This window comes from Panthera leo, chromosome C1 (genome assembly GCF_018350215.1).
Source record: "Panthera leo isolate Ple1 chromosome C1, P.leo_Ple1_pat1.1, whole genome shotgun sequence".
Taxonomy (NCBI): Eukaryota; Metazoa; Chordata; class Mammalia; order Carnivora; family Felidae; genus Panthera; species Panthera leo.
Window position 1 is genome coordinate 190345321 of NC_056686.1, and position 17684 is coordinate 190363004.

The window sequence follows — 17684 nt, forward strand, 5'->3', positions numbered from 1 at the left end:
CCACCTAGATGCGCCGTTGCCTCCAAATCATCTGGCCTCATTTTCCACTCCTCACCCTCTAAGCAAATAGGTGGGGAAGAAAGCGGCAGAACAGAGCATGCAAGACAGACACAGAATACAATTTCTTTCTTTCTCGCCCTTCCTTGCCTCCCGAACGGCATCCCGCTCCCCGCTGCACATTGTAAAGGGTGGAGAGTATTCGTGTGCATGTTGGTGCTCTCTGGGCGTGAGATTTATGCTAATGCGGATCTGAGCATTGGGAGGGAAGCTGAGATCCGAACTGAATCACTTGGATCACAGTTGAATTCAAGCTCTAACCTCTAGGACCCAAGGTAATGTTTATGTTGGGGAAGTGAAACCTGCTGATTAAGACTCAAAGCTCCCGGGAAGGCTGGCTGAAGGCTTGCAGCTATGACCACAGACATGGTTGTGAGTGAGCACGCGTGTCTGGGTCCATGACTGACAAGAACGGGGGCTAAGTGCTCTGCTTCTGTAAGAGAATAAACAAACCGGGGCACATGTGCTTCCTTGAGGTTGTGTTTACCGTGAGGCTTTACAGTCCAGTCATGTTCTCTTGTAAAAAATATATAAATAAAATATCATCGGAGCCGCAGTGCTCATTTAGCCAAAATAAACACAGGGCTTAGTGACTTGAAGGTAAGCGTCTCCAGCGCTCTCACGAAGGGCTGATCTGGGGCGTTAAGCAAAAGCAGCGCACGGGGGGTGTGCATTGGCCCATGACTGTTGTCTCTGGAGGTAACGAGCACTTTGGAAGAAGGAAACCGAGGCTTGGGGGGCAGAGACTGGGCCAAGGAACATAGATCAAGAGCAGGATTGAAATTGAACATGGACAGTTTCTATCACATTGTCAAGCTGTACATGGCACTCAGAGTCGGTAGCCGGATGAACCCAGGACGGGTCTTCTTTTGGGCCGAGACCCCTCTGGCCTCAGCATGCAATCTGTGTTTTGACTCAAGCAAAGCCTTCCACTGGCTAAAGGAAGGAGGACCATCTGCCCTGCCTAACCTGGTGACTGGTGCACTGCTCCTCTCCTGGTCAGGGCACCGCTGGCCCTGGTGGGAGCCTGGGTGTCCTGGGATTAAATTGGACTTTTCTCTCAAAAAGGGGAACAAAGAGAACTCAGGTTTGGGCAGGCAGGATGCAGAGAGTTGGTGGTTCAACCCTAATAACCATAGATGGTTACATTGTTAGTGTGGTTGGTTTTTTGTTTTTTTTTTTTAATCTGGGTTATTTTTCTTTTCCATTATAAATTAACCATGTGACAGACGCAGTCTCATTCTTTGGGAGAGCCCAGTGTGGACTAGGTCAATCTTTAAGGAAATGCAATAGAAGTAGCCTCTGGGCTGGGTCTTATTAGGTATTCTTGATCTGTTATATTGGCAAGTGTCTTTCATTTTTCTGCCTCTTACTCATTTCTCACCATGAAACATTTTTTTTATTCCAATCACCTTGTGTTTTCTGCTTTGTGTGTATACTTTGATTGTAAACCAGGGTATGAGTCAGTAATGAAGAGAAACAAGCCATAGAGGGAAGGAACAAGGAAAAGAGAACGTGAATAAGCTGCGTTGTCATGTGATTTGTAAAAAGACTTTTGTTGTTGTTGTTATGAGTCACGTCTTAAACAATGTAGCCCGGGTTGGTGTGCATTTTTTTTCCTTTCTTTCTTTCTTTCTTTTTTTTTTTTTTAAGCATCGGCTATAAGCACAGTGCCGTCATGTATCTTTTTCTAGAATGTGAGCTTTAACAAATGAAAACCCATACAAAGGAAAAGGACAAAAAACCCCGAAAAGTGGTATAATTAAGGTGATGGATTATTTCCCCTTAACCAATACTTTCTTTTTTCCATAAAAGAAAAAAGAATAATAAAGAAGCCAGTAAAAATGTGGAGGGCCCATGATCAGAGCTCTGTAGCTGTTGACCAAGTAGTTATTTTTAGGAGCTCACAGTAGATGCAAGAGGTTTTGTTCATGTTAGAGGCTGAGGACTTTGAACAACGCAGGAGCAGGGACACCGGGTCTGGTACCCTACCCATTAGAGGCCCGTGGAAATCCCAGGCACGGGGGCTCTCAGGGAAGGTGGTTGTTACAGTAAAGGATTCAGAAGCACTGGGTCTGCCACTGATGGATGCTAAAAGGGACATCAGTGTCTCTTGCTAACTAATGGCTGTGAGCTTGGGCTCTCAGACCAGTTCTGAGAGCCGTGGGTCTCGCTCAGGGTTCACTTTCTGCAGCCCTGCTCAATTACACCAGGAGAAAGTGAACATCTCAGTCAGTCTCCTGGGCACAGAGGGGAGCAGTCTTAAGAGAGACCCATTCCCAGGTAGTGACAGAGCTGGCCGGGGTGTGCCTCACGTTTTAAGTTCTGTTTGTTTGGTGCCAGCTGGTCCAAACCAATTTGGACCAATTCCCACTACCTCTCCCTTTTTATCCCCCCCCCCCCCTTATTCCCCACTGGCCGTCTCCCAGAGGCATTGCCCATCAGTGCAGCGTCCCCCCATCCCAGGGCGCAGGACCTGGGGTTGCCCCCCCCCCAGTGCCCTCTCTCCTTGGCTTCCCCTTGAGCTCTTTTCTCCTAGAAGCACTTCCAAGAGGCGGTGAGGGTTACGTGGCTGAAAGGCAGAGAAGCATTCCTACGCCCTGCCAGGGTTCCGGAAAGGCAGCTGTGGTGTGCGATTCCTTCTCCTTGGCCCCCCTCCCCTTAACGTCTCCAGCTGCCGGATTGAGGCTAGGTGTTGCTGAGCGAGGAAGCATGGAGATCAGATGTGCGTAAACCGCATAACTGCTTGGCTGCCACAGCTTGCCTAAGGGGACACTGAGGCATTCTTCGTGAGGTTTGCTTGTGCAAGCTGCCTCCCCCGTCACAGAGGCCCGACGCGCCCCTCCTCGCAAGCTCGCCATTCATCTAAACAGCTGCCAAAGTCAGTTTCTCTAAGGGGAGAAGGACATTTTTTTCACCGACGCCTCCTCTCTCCAGGAAGAGAGTGCCACCAGAGAGAAGTGTCCGAAACTCCAGCCAGCCACAGCTCTGAATTCAGAGGCACTTGGGATAGATGTGGGGGATCAGTGCAGCTTCTGCGAGCCTAGTGGCACCCTTCCAAGGCCCCTCTGGACACTGCTTGTAAGGCCAATTAAAGAGTCATTTCTCAGGGAGACGTTGTACTTTTACAATCTTCTTCCGAACAGGCCAGGGGACGTGGCCGCGTTCGTCTACTGTCTTTCGTAAACTTCTCCAGAGGCGCCAACCTTTTTCGTTTGTTTGTCTAATCTCACAAATTCAACAAGACTTTTTGTCTGAAATACTCCTTCGCCTGCACCTCATTTCCAAGCTGTGCAGCTAGGACGCGGCCGACAGGCCAAGTCTCCCCACAGCGAGGCCACCTCTTACTTGCAGCGAGCCTTGATCCCTTCCTCTGGGAGAGATGGCCCGCCTGGCACCGGGGTCTTTCAGAGCATTTCTTTTGGAAACCTGGGTGACTCCTCCAGGTCCAGAGGACATGGGGTAAACTTGGCTGTAGGACGTGCTTTCTCTATACAGTGGTTCAGAGAGAACTTGACCGGGATGGTCCTCAGACAGGTTCAGACGGAGGCTGGAGGCAGAAAGAGAGAGGGTGACTTCCTGTCCCATCCCAGCTTGGTTAGAACGGGGGTCTGCACGCTTCTTCTGGAAAAGGATAGAGAGCATGTCGGGCTTTATAAGACTCTGGGTCGCAAGTACTCAGCTCTGCCGCTGTAGCACAGAAGCAGCCGTAAGCAATATGTGAAGAGGGTGGCTGTGTTCCAGAATGGACAAAACTGGGCAGCGGGCCAGAGCGGTCATCCGACCCCGGGGCCCTGGCACAGGCTGGGGATTGGGTGCACGTGCTTCTGGTCCTGACGCTGCTACTTTCCAACGGCTTCCTGAGGGCTCCAAGCCATCGCTAGGGTTTTGCTTTGTGCTGCGCTGCCCTCTTCCTCAATGTTCCTCCAGGTAAAACCAGGAGGAAATCACTCATCCTCTCAGATTCTCGGGTCTCCCGTCTGAGGGTCACGAGGAGCAAACAGGGTGATTCGTGCGAAGCCTGTCGCCCAATACCCTTCCCATGGAAAGTGACCGCTCGTTGTAGCTGTTGTTATGGCCACATTTCCCAGGGGTTTATTAATTCAGTGACCCTGTGTGCATGAGAGGAATGGAAGGAACACTACCTGGGTGTCTTCTTTTCCCTCAGTCTCCTCCTATGCATGGCTTCTTAGAATTTATGGTTTGCCAGAATTCAAATTCTTATGCCTTTGCATTGCCCCTTTCTCCAGGGGGCCCAGAACTTTTACAGATGGAAGCCTGCTCAACCTTGCAAATACACTTGAAATTATTGACTATTTAAATATCTGTTTCTCATTATCTCACACAATGAGAAAACTTTGTGGAGAATTAGAGGATGGTAATTAAAGAAAAATAGTTCAAGAGTTGAAGGCATTTTCCAATTGGGTAAAAAAAGGGGGGGAGGAGGGATGTGAATAAGTGATAGACGTTACTGCAATCAAAAGGAACATTCCAGTCCAGCACATTGCTAGCTCTAGACAAGGCTGAGGTCTTACCCACCCTCTTTCTCCCATATCGGGGAACCAGCCCAGGCTCCTTTGTTACAAAGCAATGGCCCAGCCACCCCATATGACTGAGGGGATAAGTGGGGCCAAAACAGAGGCACTCACAAACCTGGGCACCTGGTGCAGGTGACATCTATCTGAGGGGGGTACCTTTTGTGCAACTTCACCTAAGAGGCACAATATGAGCCAGCAAAATTGCTAGCACTTTCCAAGAATAACTGTTATGTGAAGTACCAGTGGGTCGTCAATGTTTTCCAGGGACTCTGGATGTTGTTTCAAATACATTCTCTCATCCATTTGTTCATCCATCCATCCATCCATCCATCCATCCCTCTGACATCCATTGGATTGCTGCTATTGTCTGGGAAGGCTCTTTGGAAGGGCATGTAACCCCTGTTGATCTATCACCTTTCTTTTCTCTGTCTGGCAAACCAGAGCCTTAGTATATAGCCCCTGAAGGCTGCCACAAAGCCAGATTCCAAACCAGCAATCCACCTGTCTGTGGGAGTTAAGTCTCTTTAGCTGGAGAATGTTCTGAGAAACTCTGGCCCCAACTGTGCGTCACCCAAAATTGCCTGTGGGGGGAGGAGAGAAGAATTGGTAGGTGGATCCTCTCTTTTCTAACTCCCTTCATATTAAAAGCACAAACTCACATAGCATGCTTCCTCATTTCTCAAAACAAATGTCCAAGGAAAATGTTTGAGGAGCTGACGTACTGTCCTTCACTGTCCATAAGATGGCTTTTGTCACGAAAATTTTCTTCATGTTGATAACTTGGGGGAGGGGAGCATTGGTAGGAAAGGGGAAGGGGTCTCATACCTAAAGTGGAGTGTGTCTTCCAAAGCGGAACAGAACTCTGAGACCAGGGGTCTCGCTGTGACTCTGAACGTGTAACCCGTGTATTGCCATCTCCCCTTCTTCTGGGCCCTGACATCCTCCCCGCCGTGGCCCAATGTTGTCTCTATCACAAGAAACACTTCAGAAGTAGCACTGAGGCCCAGCCCTAGCACTCTGAGCTCTGGGGGGGGGTGGGGGTTATTTAATGTTGAAAACCAGCATTTTGACTGAAGGAAAGCAAGCCTTTGAACTGAAACTATGTGGTTTGGAGGGAATGTGAGCAGTTGTGACCATTTTTGGCTTGACAAAAATTTGTGCTGCTCCCTTTGTGGTGTATGATCAGGTGCTTCAGATGGGGAGTGAATCCCTGTGGATGTATCACCTTCCTTTCTTCTCATTAGAGGAGGGCTCTCACTGTGGCACCAAATCGAAATCAGAAGCAAACCCAAGGATGCCCTTTGGGAAGAGGGGGTTGGCACTGGGGAACTTCAGCCCGTCCCCATGCACTTTGTTGCTTCTCGTGCATTCTTCTGAGCCCACATGAAAATCCAACGGCAGGGTGGTTGCCAGGCAGCAGATACTCTTAGTGACCTGAATAATGAGTTGCCACCAGTTCACTGTGACTCAGAAGCTGGCCATTTTCAAGGAGCTGTTTTCAGCGCCTTGCTTTCTCTTTCCGTTTCTATGCGTAATTTTCAATATGGTCACAAAGATTGACAGAGAGAGAGAGAGAGGGAAAGGGAGGGGAGGCAGAAGGGGGAGAGGGAGATAAAGAGCTTTCTCAGCTACAGAAATGAAATTATTAAAAGACAAGTGATTTGGGAATAAAGGAAAATAGAGGAGGTGATAACGAAGGGGACGAGGTAGAACGGGGACGGTGGGGCTCTGGACGTGGCTGCCAGTGTATATGCTGTGTGACACATCCTTGTCAAAGCTCTTCCGATACTGCACCCTCCTGGTGGCCCAAGAGGCACCAACAAACCCTGCACTTTAGCAGAAGGGGATCCCTAAAACTAGAGGAACCAGTGATTAAAGGCTGGGCAGGTGGACAGGCTCTAGAAGATAGTTCCAGCAAAATGCTCTCATTTTGCTTCCACTTCTGAGACACATCAGAAGGTCTGACCCACCCCCCAGCTATTCCCCCAAATCAAAGAGAGGCGTTGTGGTGTTCAGGCTGAGGAGTTGGCCAACACTGACCCACAGATAGGAGGCTTCACCTCAGAAGCCCTTCAGTCAAGAGCATTTGTGGAGCGCTTTCTTTGTCCATCCCCTGAGGGAGACATCAACAGGAGAGGGACTTCTTCCACTTGAGGGTCTCCAAGCCTCGTGGGGGTGGGGGGGGGGGGGGGCAGGGGGGGCATGAAAATCTAAATGCACCCTGGCTACATCTTGAGTAGAGATGCACCCACAGTGTAGGACCAAGGATGGATGAAGAAGGCAGCGGCCCCTCCCAGCCGTGCGTCCCCCTGAGGGATCCCAGGGACAGAGAGGATGGGTCTTTCTGGCCACCACCACTTGATGGAAGCAGCTAGGGATGGAAGCTTTCATAGGTTAAGCATACATCATTTTTCAGAAGTAAAGATCATGTCTGGTTTTGGCAAGCTCCAAAGCTCCTAGTCCCATTCTGGGCCAGATTCTCATCTGATGTAAATCTTTGGGAGAATCAAGTTGTAGCACTGTTTTGCATCAAGTGGGACTCCGGCCAGTCTTTCCCCAGAGTTTCCCTGGGCTTAAATCTGCTATATCATCTCCATGGCAACCAGAGGCTGGCCAGCGAATGTGGTTGCCTTCGAAATCCTCTGCTAGCTTCTCTTTCCCTCCTCTGTCTTTTCTGAGATTAAGAATGATCTCCCTCCCTTGGCTCTCACTTACTCACTCTCTCTCTTAACATACCCATATCATGTGTGCCCACATTTTTTTTTTCTGTTGCAACGTCTTTCCAATCAGCTTTCGAAATCCTCCATCCAATTAAAAAAAAAAAAAAATGAAGATGCGTTAGTCATGGCTTGACAGTGATAACTGGCCTGTCTAGACAAGACCAGGCTGATTTCGATGGGCATGGAAGCCTTGGCAAGCCAAAGTGGAATTCACCTTTAAGTCTAGCCAGCCTAATTAATACATTTGTTTACGAATGCTGGCCAACCGGACCAAATACTCTATTTCCACCCCTTCCGAGAATCAGCCTGCCCGAATCCCGGAAGTCGTTCCAGCATCATTTACTTGCTTGTGCGCATCCGTGAGTGTCCGTACGCGTGTGAATTATGACGCTTCTGTCTACGGTAGGGTAACTGCGGTGTAACAGAAAGAAGGAAAGAGCCTTGTAATCATACAGCTCTTGGTTGAATCCCATATTTACCATCGCTTGCTGTATAACCCCCGTCACTTAACCTCTCTGAGCCTCTGTTTAGACCTCCATCTGTGAAATGGGCCCGACAGTGCCTATCTCATCAGGTTGCGAGTAGGAAATGATGTCAGTCGTTTAACAGTGCTTGTCACGAGCGAAGTACTCAGTACCATCTTATTCCCCTGCCCCTTCCCTATCCGCTCCAAAGCATGTATGTGTTTTCCTTTTTCTTTTTTTTTAATTAATTTTTGGAGTAGTCTGCATGCTCTCAGCCTAGCAACACTCTTCTGTGTCTCTCCACCAGGGGGCACCCTCCTACCAGGGACCGAGCCCACAGTGGACACGGTGCCCGTGCAGCCCATCCCAGCCTACTGGTATTACGTAATGGCCGCCGGGGGCGCCGTGCTGGTGCTCGTCTCCGTCGCGCTGGCCCTGGTGCTCCACTACCACCGGTTCCGCTATGCGGCCAAGAAGACCGATCACTCCATCACCTACAAAACCTCCCACTACACCAACGGGGCCCCTCTGGCGGTGGAGCCCACCCTAACCATTAAACTAGAGCAAGACCGCGGCTCGCACTGCTGAGGGCCGAAGCCAAGGACGGCACCCAAAACAAACGAGAAAGACTACCAACACGTTGCCTCGATTTTGCACTTTTTTCTCCTCGCCTAGTCTCTGTGTGGACTCTCAAGACATCTCTGTCTGTCTCTCCTCTCTCTCTCTCTCTCTCTCTCTCTCCCCCCGGGGGCCCAAACCCTGTGTGCTTTTATTCATCCTGACCATTGTCCTTGGGTTCTCTCTCTCTTGGTTTGTTTTTATCCTTTGTTGATTCCAAACCAACCACCCCCACCTCTAATGCTGCATCTTGGAATATGAGAAGAGATACGCCCCTCAGCACTTCACAACTGAAGGCTCAGCTGGTTTTCTTTCAGAGACTGGTTCCCTGTTTCTTCCCCTTGCCTTATCCCATACCTCCTCCCGGTGGGCAGTCTGCCAGGAGACCGGAGAGGAAACCTGGATCTGTGTGTTTGTACATAGTATATACATGTGCGTGTGAATCGCTCTGTGTCGGGTGTGTGTGTATGTGTGTGTGTGTGTGTGTGTGTGGACGTGAGAGAGAGACTGGTTCATTGTGGGGGTGGGGGGTAGTGTGTGTGGATGTGTTGAGAGAGGACCCCCTTTAACCCTTGTGTTACTTCTCCGGGGGTACATTCTCCAAAAAAAATAATATGCTGTACTAGTTTTGTTTACTTGGAGAAGAGATTGAAGCTTTTTGTTGCCTTATCTAGCTCTGGCTGGGTTTCTGTTGGCTACCACTGTCATCTCCAGGTACCCAAAAAAAACTCGAGGCCGCATGAAATGAAATGTGGCCCCTCCCATCCCTATCCCATTCCCGATCCACCTGACCCAAGAGGAAAGTTCCCCCAGCGCACTCAGACATGACCCCTTGTCATGTCTCCTGGAGTCTTGGAAGTAGCAAGATGGCAGCCATTGGGTGCGTGCAGAATCATCTCTACTTCCGGCCGTGAAGCAAATCTGTCTCGTGTTGCCTTATGAAAGGGAAGCTCGTAATGAATGTGTAGCTTTTATCAGTTAAGTCCAATCTTGGAATACGTCATAAAGAATAACAAGTCTGAGACTGGCTTAGGAAAAGCAGTAGCCTGTTTAAGGTGGGAGCGAGAGGTGGAGGAGAGAAGGGAGGAGCAGGGAGGACTGAATGTGGTCTTTTCAAAGTCTCCTCACTTGGGGGGTTTACTGTGCCCGACTTGGGATGGAGTTGAGTAAGAAGCTTAAAAATTGTAATCTTTGGTATTCTATTGGTCATTGTAATAGCATTTGTAAAATATGGGGGGAAAGGGATCGTTTCCTTTCGTGGTGTTAATGTGTGCCTGAATCTATAGCCACTAAAACATAAGACTGTTCACCTGACTTATTTAAATATTCTGAGGCTATTCAGAAGTAACCATTTTTTTTAAATGTCAACTGCCAACCCTTAAAATGCTACCCCTTAAAGCATTCATAGCATCTGGCAAATACACCTTCTTAGGCTGGCCTGGCATTTCCAGATGTTGCTGCATCAGGAGAGGGTATAATGAAGATAAATCTGTTGCTGCCCGTGTGTCCTCTCTAAGCAACGCAGGGAGAGGGATGTTAGAGATAAATTGCCTAATGATATTGTACAAAGGATAGATTCAATAATGAAGTCAATTTCATTGATAGAAAATGCGTATTTTAACGAGACGCTCAGTGACTTGGGGCTCAGCCTTGGGGGTGTTGATTTCTCCACTTCCTGCTAGGAATCCACCAGGGAAGTGTGAGATTCTCTCCAAAGATGGTTGCCTGGGCTGAAAGCCTCCAGGTACCTTCTGAGAACAAAATATTAATTTTTTTTTTTTTTGGCTGCTTGGGAGAGAGAGACTTTTAGCATTCTTTCAGAATATATTCGCAGGTCCCTCCAACACACGCTCACTTTCGCATCTGGTTTGTTTCATCCTTCTGAAAGAAAGGTGCTCTCCCACTCTTATTCTATTTCAAAGAGCTACTCTGGCTCAACCACAGAAGCTCTGCCAAGAAAAGAAAAGATGAAAGGCTAGAGCATGAGCTACCTTGAGATTTCAAGTGTCCTACCCCAGCTGAAGATGGAAAACAAAGCTGCGAGAGGGAGGAGGGGCACAAGCCCAACATACCGTGTGATGAATTCCATGCCAGTCACTACGGGCTTTTTATCTCAGGTGTCCACATCCAGCTGTGCATTTGGGGCCAGGCATTCCCTCGAAATGATTGACATCCCCGTAGGCACCCCGTGGAGGTATGGTGTCGGGAAATTACACCTGGAAAATCCAGCCAGTGTATCAACTGTCTGAGTTACTTACTATCTACCCTTGAGGATTTCCCTTCTTTACAAGAAGATGACAACAACTTTGTGCATTTGCTGTGTCTTTATCTGGTGCCCCATGTGGCATCATCTTTATGTACATGCCATAGTTGAGAATATGAGACTGCTCAAATCTTTGTGAATCCCATGATGAACTTCAGCTGGGGATGTCACACTTTCTCCTTCTCTCTCTCTCTCTCTCTCTCTCCCCCTCTGGCCCAGCAACTTTCATAGTATTATCTAGGTACTATGCTAAAAGGGCAGCTGTTCTATAAAATCATGCTTTGCAGCTTTAGAAAGCAAAATTCTGTATTTCATGGAGGGAGGGAAGGATCACTCTCTTCTAAGAAAAATAGACTGGACAGGTGAATGCATGCATGCATGTGTTTAGAGTTGCTTCTCAGAAGACAAAAAGGTGATAGCAACTACTAAAATATAAATGAATGAATGAATGAATGAAGAATTGAAGGTCTAGCTCGGGCTGGTAAAGTTTTTGCCTTAGTAGAGGTTTCATATTAACAGCTCCAGGAGGGCAACCCTTATCTCTGGGGTTTAAAAAAAAAAAAAAATCCCTTCCTTGATATTATTCTAACAATTGCTCTCCCCTAATTGCTGGTGAAGGCAGAAAAAAGAAAAAAAAATTATAGCATTGCCATTGACAAAACAGGACCCTGAAAATAAAGTGAAATTGTCTTTTCCCTCACCCCACAGTTTTGGGATTAAAGCCAGAATAGGATAGGAAATCCAGTAATATTTCTGACGTTGATACCCCATCTTTAAAAAGATCTTGTCTTTAAACTAAAAATAGCAGGCAAACAAACACCTAAAATAATCGATAATTACCAAAGAAAAACAACAAAACAAGAAAACTTAAAGATTTTTACTTCCTATTCTTATCCCTCTTCCTATAACTGTGACATCTCTTGCATTGCTCAGTTGCCTGTGTGTCTAAATAACTTGTGGACATTGGAAACTATTTGAAAATGTATTGTGTGGAATGTAATAAAATGATGATATTTTTATACAAACATCTGGGGTTTTTTTTCCTGTTTGCCTATGAGAAATAGGCAAAGTTGAAATGTAGGCTTTGAACAAATTGATGTTTCCAAAGTTTGACCACTGCCTTCTGAGCTACAGGGCATTGCTGTGGGAGGTAGGTGGGTTTTCTCCTTGAGGCTGGATGCCAGTTTTTTCTTCTTTTATTTTTATTACTGCTTGTTAGGAGTTTTATCCAATTTGTGCAGCTGAGCCAACTTTTATGATTGGTGTGGGATTTTGCAAAAGTTGCTAAGTGCTAAATTGCTCAGTGTGATTCCACAAAATTTCTCTTGATGGCAAATCCCTGGAGATTGGACTCTGCCTTTCATGGGGCCCCAGGGGGAATGGGACCAGTGGAGTTGAATCATGTACTTGGCTCTACAGAGACAGATAGCTTCCTTTGGAGAAGAAGCGGCGACATGATATGCCCCTCGCCTACCAAATCATTTCTTCCATGGGGACATTGATCTCTTTATGAGCACTTTCCCAGACAAAATGGGAACTTATGGCGTGTTCAAGTCTCCAAAATATTCCAGACTTCATTTTGGAGCAAGTAATGAAGATAATTCTACGATGACTATGTACCTGGAACTGTCCAGCTAGAGAAGTTTATAAAAGGAATATTCCATAAAAACTTCGAGAGAGGCTTGGGGAAACTTACCCTAAAAGCCAGATCTTGTGGACACATATTTTTCTTTGGTTCTCCCGTTTGGGTCATTAGTGATTAGTTATATCAAATACATAAAATATTTCTATCAGTGGGGGATTGGCAGGGAAACGTAGGCAGTACAACGTGGCAGTGAAATGGTGGTCAAGAAGAAGTTGGGGAAGGATTTTCCACCACCCCCTATTCCTGGGGTGTATTAAGAGCATTCCATCAGCCCAGGAGACTTCCTCAGGGGTCCAAGAACCATCCTTAAAGGTTCTAAGAAAAGGGACTGTCCAGAGAGACTATTTCCACCAGAGTCCTACTTTTCCCCTCTAAACCCAGATCCAGGAAGGAATACTTTTTACATCCGTAAAACCTGTCTAAGGGGTGCTAAAAGGAAATAGGATTTTGGTTTTCAGATCCTACAGGAAACTCTGTTAGTACAGATGGCTCAGTATAGATGTCACTGTCTGTCCTATGCCAGAGAATAGAGTAGAATGTCCATGATGAGAGCATTGTTTGTGCCTCTAATGACAAGTATAATTACCCATTTTGTGTAAATGATCTTTGGCTTTCCTTAAAGCCATTTGTTCCCATTAGTAAAGGATAAAATGAAAGCCTCTCAAAAGTATTTATTTCAGGCAAATACCCAGGCTCAGTCAACACTTCCCTGAGCTGGCCTGGGGCCAAATTTGCCAGACTAAATTAAACCAGCCATCACTTATGCTTCATTAGCGTTCCTGTTTTTAGAGCCATGGTTGAGAATTTCATCGTTGCTCTTCCTGCTTTGGTTCTAGTCCCAGGGCTAATTCTAGAAGCATTCTCTCTTCCCCAAAAGGGCAACGACTGTTAGGACTCTAATCTTAGGCATCAAGTGCAGCACTGTTATCAGTGTGGTATTTCAGAACGAGCCCAAGCATAAATGTTACAGACATTGTGTTTCCATGGATCATAAATACCAGATGTCAAGGCCCCGTGTGTCTTCCTTGGCTCCCACCTGGCCCTTTATGATGGTTTAAATGTGTGTTCTTGCTGTTGAAGCAAGACACCACCCTCCCAGCCCAGATAACCCAAGCCCAGCCGATCTGCTGCGGCACGGCGTCTGCGTCCATCACCCCTCTTCACTGACTTTGCAGTTGTTTTGCACAAACATTGTGGCCTTTCTGTAATCTTTGGTGAAAAGAGCTTCATTTTTAAGTTGTGGTTTGTCCATGCTGTGGGCTACACATCTGAGCCAAGGTGTAGGTGCGGCTTGCTTTCGCTCTTTAATTGTGCACATCACTGGGGCTCTGCCAGCTGTCCTTTGCCTTTCGTCCCCTTCGGTGATGGCCCAAAGAAAACACAAAACCAATCCAACCGGAGAAAAAGGAGGGGAGAGAGGAACACCAGCTGATGGTCTTAGAGTCAGCAAAGAATCGCCTTATGTAAATAAATTAAAATCTAAGAATAGTGTGCGACTTAATTAAGCCTGACATAGATCAGGTGCACTGGAGTATGTCTAGAGGTTAGATATAATCAGGAACCTACACCCTCAAAAGGCGTCAGGCCACATGCCTCAGCCAGAATACACTTGCAGTAACCGTGTGGAGGAGTCCATTTGGCCCCAGACCTAAGCGCAGTAGAGACGCAAGATGTGAAGAATGGCCAAGGAACAAAACCCCTTTTAGCATAGTGTGGCTCAATGGAGAATCTAGGTGCTTGCGGGCAGCCAGCAGAAACCATTCCTCCTTCCCCCCACAGCCCAGTGGGCAGAAGACCCAGAATCATTCTACTCTAATTGTCCTTAGGCTTTGCCGTCACCGACCTCCAAGAGCCCAAAAAGACTAAATGCCCACAGGCACTGCACCAAGAAATAGGAAAGGCTGTTTGAAAAATCAGCAACTGACATTCTAGCGTCACCCTGGGGGCGGAAGGGGGCAAACGTCTTGTTCTGGAGGCTTAGGACCAGAGTGGTCAGTGATCCTGAAAGAGGTTGTTGGGGGAAATTTTAGGATAATAACTGGCTGGATGTTTCTCTCGCTTTTTTTTTTTTTTTTTTTAACTTACAAGTTATACACAACGACATCCTGGAAATGTGTACGTAATACAGAAGAAGCAGAAGTCCATTTCATTGCTAACCAGTCCCACTCTCTTCCCCAAAGAGAGTAATCACGAGAAACAGCTTGAGGTATATATTTCCAGGCCTTGTTTTAGACCTTTACAAACCTGTATGTCTGTGTCCGGTTATGTGATCTGTTTGGTTGGATTCGGTTTTGTTTGCATAAATGGTATCACAACATTTGCTCCGTTGTCGGACAACTTTCTCCTTTTCGTTTCACAAAATCTTGACAATACGTCAGTACCCACTGCCAGATTACCCCATCGTGTTTAGCTCTTGCATCGCATTCCATATTGTACCCTAGTTTATTAACTGCTCCCCTACTGGTGGGCATTCAGGTTGCATTTAATTCCGCTTTTTTTTTTTCTGTTATAAACAATACTGCAATGAACATCTTTGAGGCTGCATCTTTGCGCACATGTTTCTCTGCGATAGAACGAGTCGGCCAAATGGTGTGCCTCGATTCATTTTACCAGATGCTTCAAGTGGCTGAGGTTAACCTTTTACAGTGAACCTGTCCCCATTTGAGAGAGTCACAAACTAGTGGACGTCCTGGATTCTATCCCCTCCCACATCGCCACAGGCCACGTAATCTCTGGGGCTATCTCTCTCTCCTGGAGTGGGTGGAGCACTTGTAAGAGAAGACTTTATATAGTTTTAGCTGAAGGGAATTTTAATTGCAGGGACTTTTTTTTTTTTTTAACTGTCAATTTGTGGCGAATGTGGCCTGACTGTAAGTGGCAGCTCACCAGAGCTGTGGCAGCTGTGGTACAGGGGTTAATTCCATCCCTGGGTTCTGTAGGCAGAGCCCTGTTCTCCATGATTAATGAGTTCCACTTGGTTTCCTCAAAGAATGACTGCACTGTGCCTTGCTGTTATTTATTTATGTTTCCTACTAAAAAATTCATGTAAAAAACATCCTTTAAGGTCAGTGCACAGTATTGTGCTGCAGACTAAAATATTCCGGCAGCCACGAGGAGGGCCCACGTGTCGACAGAAAGTCTCCAATCCTTGGGGCCTTAGGACCAAAGCGCCCGCCTCGGTCCCCAGGACAGCAGGCTTTCCGGGCCAAAAGGTGGCGTCGGGCTTTCTTCCGAGGAGGTCCAGGGCTGCTGGGACCCAAGGAAAGTGACCAGGAGGCGAGGTTGTTTTCTAGTGGGAGGTGTGTGTGTGCGTAGGCAAAGCTGCCGGCCCCAAGTGGCTCCAGCAAGGAGTGGCGAGTGGAAGAGAAGCCAAGGGGCCTGTTTGGTCAAAACATCTTTTCCTCCAAGAGCGCTCCTCTGACTTCTACTGTGCACTAAGACAAAGGGATCTTGGTAATGGGAGTTGGACTCCGAGCGTAACGGACAGTGTCTACCGCCATTTGTGGGCTTTGTGGGCTTTTTTCTCCGCCCTGCCAAAAACCCAGGACTTCTGCCTCTTGGGCATGGGGTTCAGGTGGATAATTGGGGGGAAGTTCAGGAAAGAAAGCAGCATGAGCATGACATATGGATGAGCTCGAATATGTCACTGCAAACACACCCACACACGCGCGCGCACGCACACGCACACGCCTTGTTTTGTCTTCTGTGTGTAATTGTGCAAAATTGAACTCTTTAGAGATCATGAACTAACATACCCCTAAGAGAGGGCGCTGATCCAGAACCGGAGTGGTAGCATACCAAGTCTTGGCTTTCGGCAGTAGAGCGTTCTTTGTCGGGCAGCAGGACTCATTAACACAGGGCCTGGACTAGAGTTCTCTGACTTGCCAGAGAGCGGCTGGCTCCAGTAATGATGGCAGTGCAGAGAAAGCTTTGAGCTGGAGGAGGCCTTGACCGAAGTCCTGTTCTCAGCCAGCCTGCTAGTTACTGAGGCTGCCTTTTAGCACAGTCCGTGAAAGAACAATTTCGTCCCTTTGTGTTTCCTTACCGCCACCGAGGGGCTGGGAGAAGGAGGCCCGCGTGGACTTCCCCGTCGCTTCTCCTGGGCAGTTCCCAACAGTTGGCACTGAGGCGGGAAGATGGGCCTTAGGACCGAGGTGGGGGCCGACATGGATGGTAAAAGCAGCCACCCAGAGCACCTCATTAGCCTCGGCCAACTGCAGACCGAGGGTGTAAGCTCAATAATGGCGTTCATAGGAAGTCCAGACCCACGACGCCATCCTCTGTCTCGCTCTGCAATTCGCCACGGGGCCTCCATCCCCTCCTCTTTCCCCAAGGAGGACCTGTCTCCACCCCTCTGCCTTTGTGCCAGATATTGTTCGTCTTCAACTTCCAGCCTCCCCTTTCTGCACCAACCCCCTCTCCTAGTGGCCCCTTCTCCTCTCCTCTGTCATTCTCATACTTGCTCCCCACCCCCACCCCTTCATCAAACTCTTTCCCAGAGAAGTTGGGGGGGGGGGCGGATTCCCTCAAACGAAAGCTCAATTGGTTACTTTCCTCCAAGTAGTTGTGTTCTTACTAGAGACCAAATTATTCTCTTATGTTATAATTACAGTCCTGGGATAACAGCAAGCTTCTGGGGAAAATCACCTCTTGAGTGGGTAGAGACAGGTTCCTTTTTGGAACCCCGAACCTCTTACCACAGTGTTGTTCATTCTTGTGTTCTGAAGTAGAGCCCACCTTTTAAGTAGAGCAAGCTTACTTGGTGAGCTACATAGGGCATTTTTTCAGGGCCTTACAGAATATGAGGGGAGGCTTTGACAAGACATCTCTTTTTCACAGTGGAAGCGAATGTGGTTTTGTTTCTTTGACGCCATTCTTTCACTCACCCAAGAGGTAGGAAACTACTCCACCTGAGTGGTGTTCCCATCATGCACACTTCCCGAGTATCAGGATTGGAGGAGAGAAGAAATGTCAAAGCCCGCTGGGCGAGCTCTCTGGAATGTGAACATGTGAGAATTTCCCTGAAATTTTAGGGTTTTCGCACCTTCATACTCTGAGAAGGTAGCCAACAAAAGAAGAATTTCTTTTTGTTCACGTATCTATTTCTTGTTGTTGACATATCTACTGGTACTTATGAAGAAAATCTCTGATTTTTCAAAGACCTAGGGTGGAGGAGAGATTCCAGAATGTTCCTCCATCATCATTGCTGGGTGTTTCCAACCTGCACAGTTCTGAATCCCATCTTTATAGCTAAATATTTCTCTGGCTGCGTTTTTCTTATTTTCACATCATCGTTGGGGCTCAGTGGAGCCATTCTGGCCTCAGCTGCTCATCCGCCTCCACACTTGAAAATATTATTAGGTCATTTCACAGCTTTCT

General features: G+C 47.5%; 1 protein-coding gene across 3 annotated transcripts in view; it reads left to right on the forward strand.

Moving 5' to 3' along the window:
• The window catches only part of NRP2 (neuropilin 2), a 116506-nt gene that overhangs the window by 86496 nt on the left and 12326 nt on the right, over positions 1–17684 (forward strand). For 2 of the 3 annotated variants that reach the window (XM_042949851.1, XM_042949853.1), the window contains exon 16: positions 8087–11664. The exons of the other annotated variant lie outside the window; for it this stretch is intronic. In XM_042949851.1, coding sequence (XP_042805785.1) covers positions 8087–8367 — 281 coding nt within the window. In that variant the 3' untranslated portion in view covers positions 8368–11664. Of the gene's footprint in view, positions 1–8086; positions 11665–17684 lie in introns of those variants that run through there. 3 annotated transcript variants of the gene reach the window in all.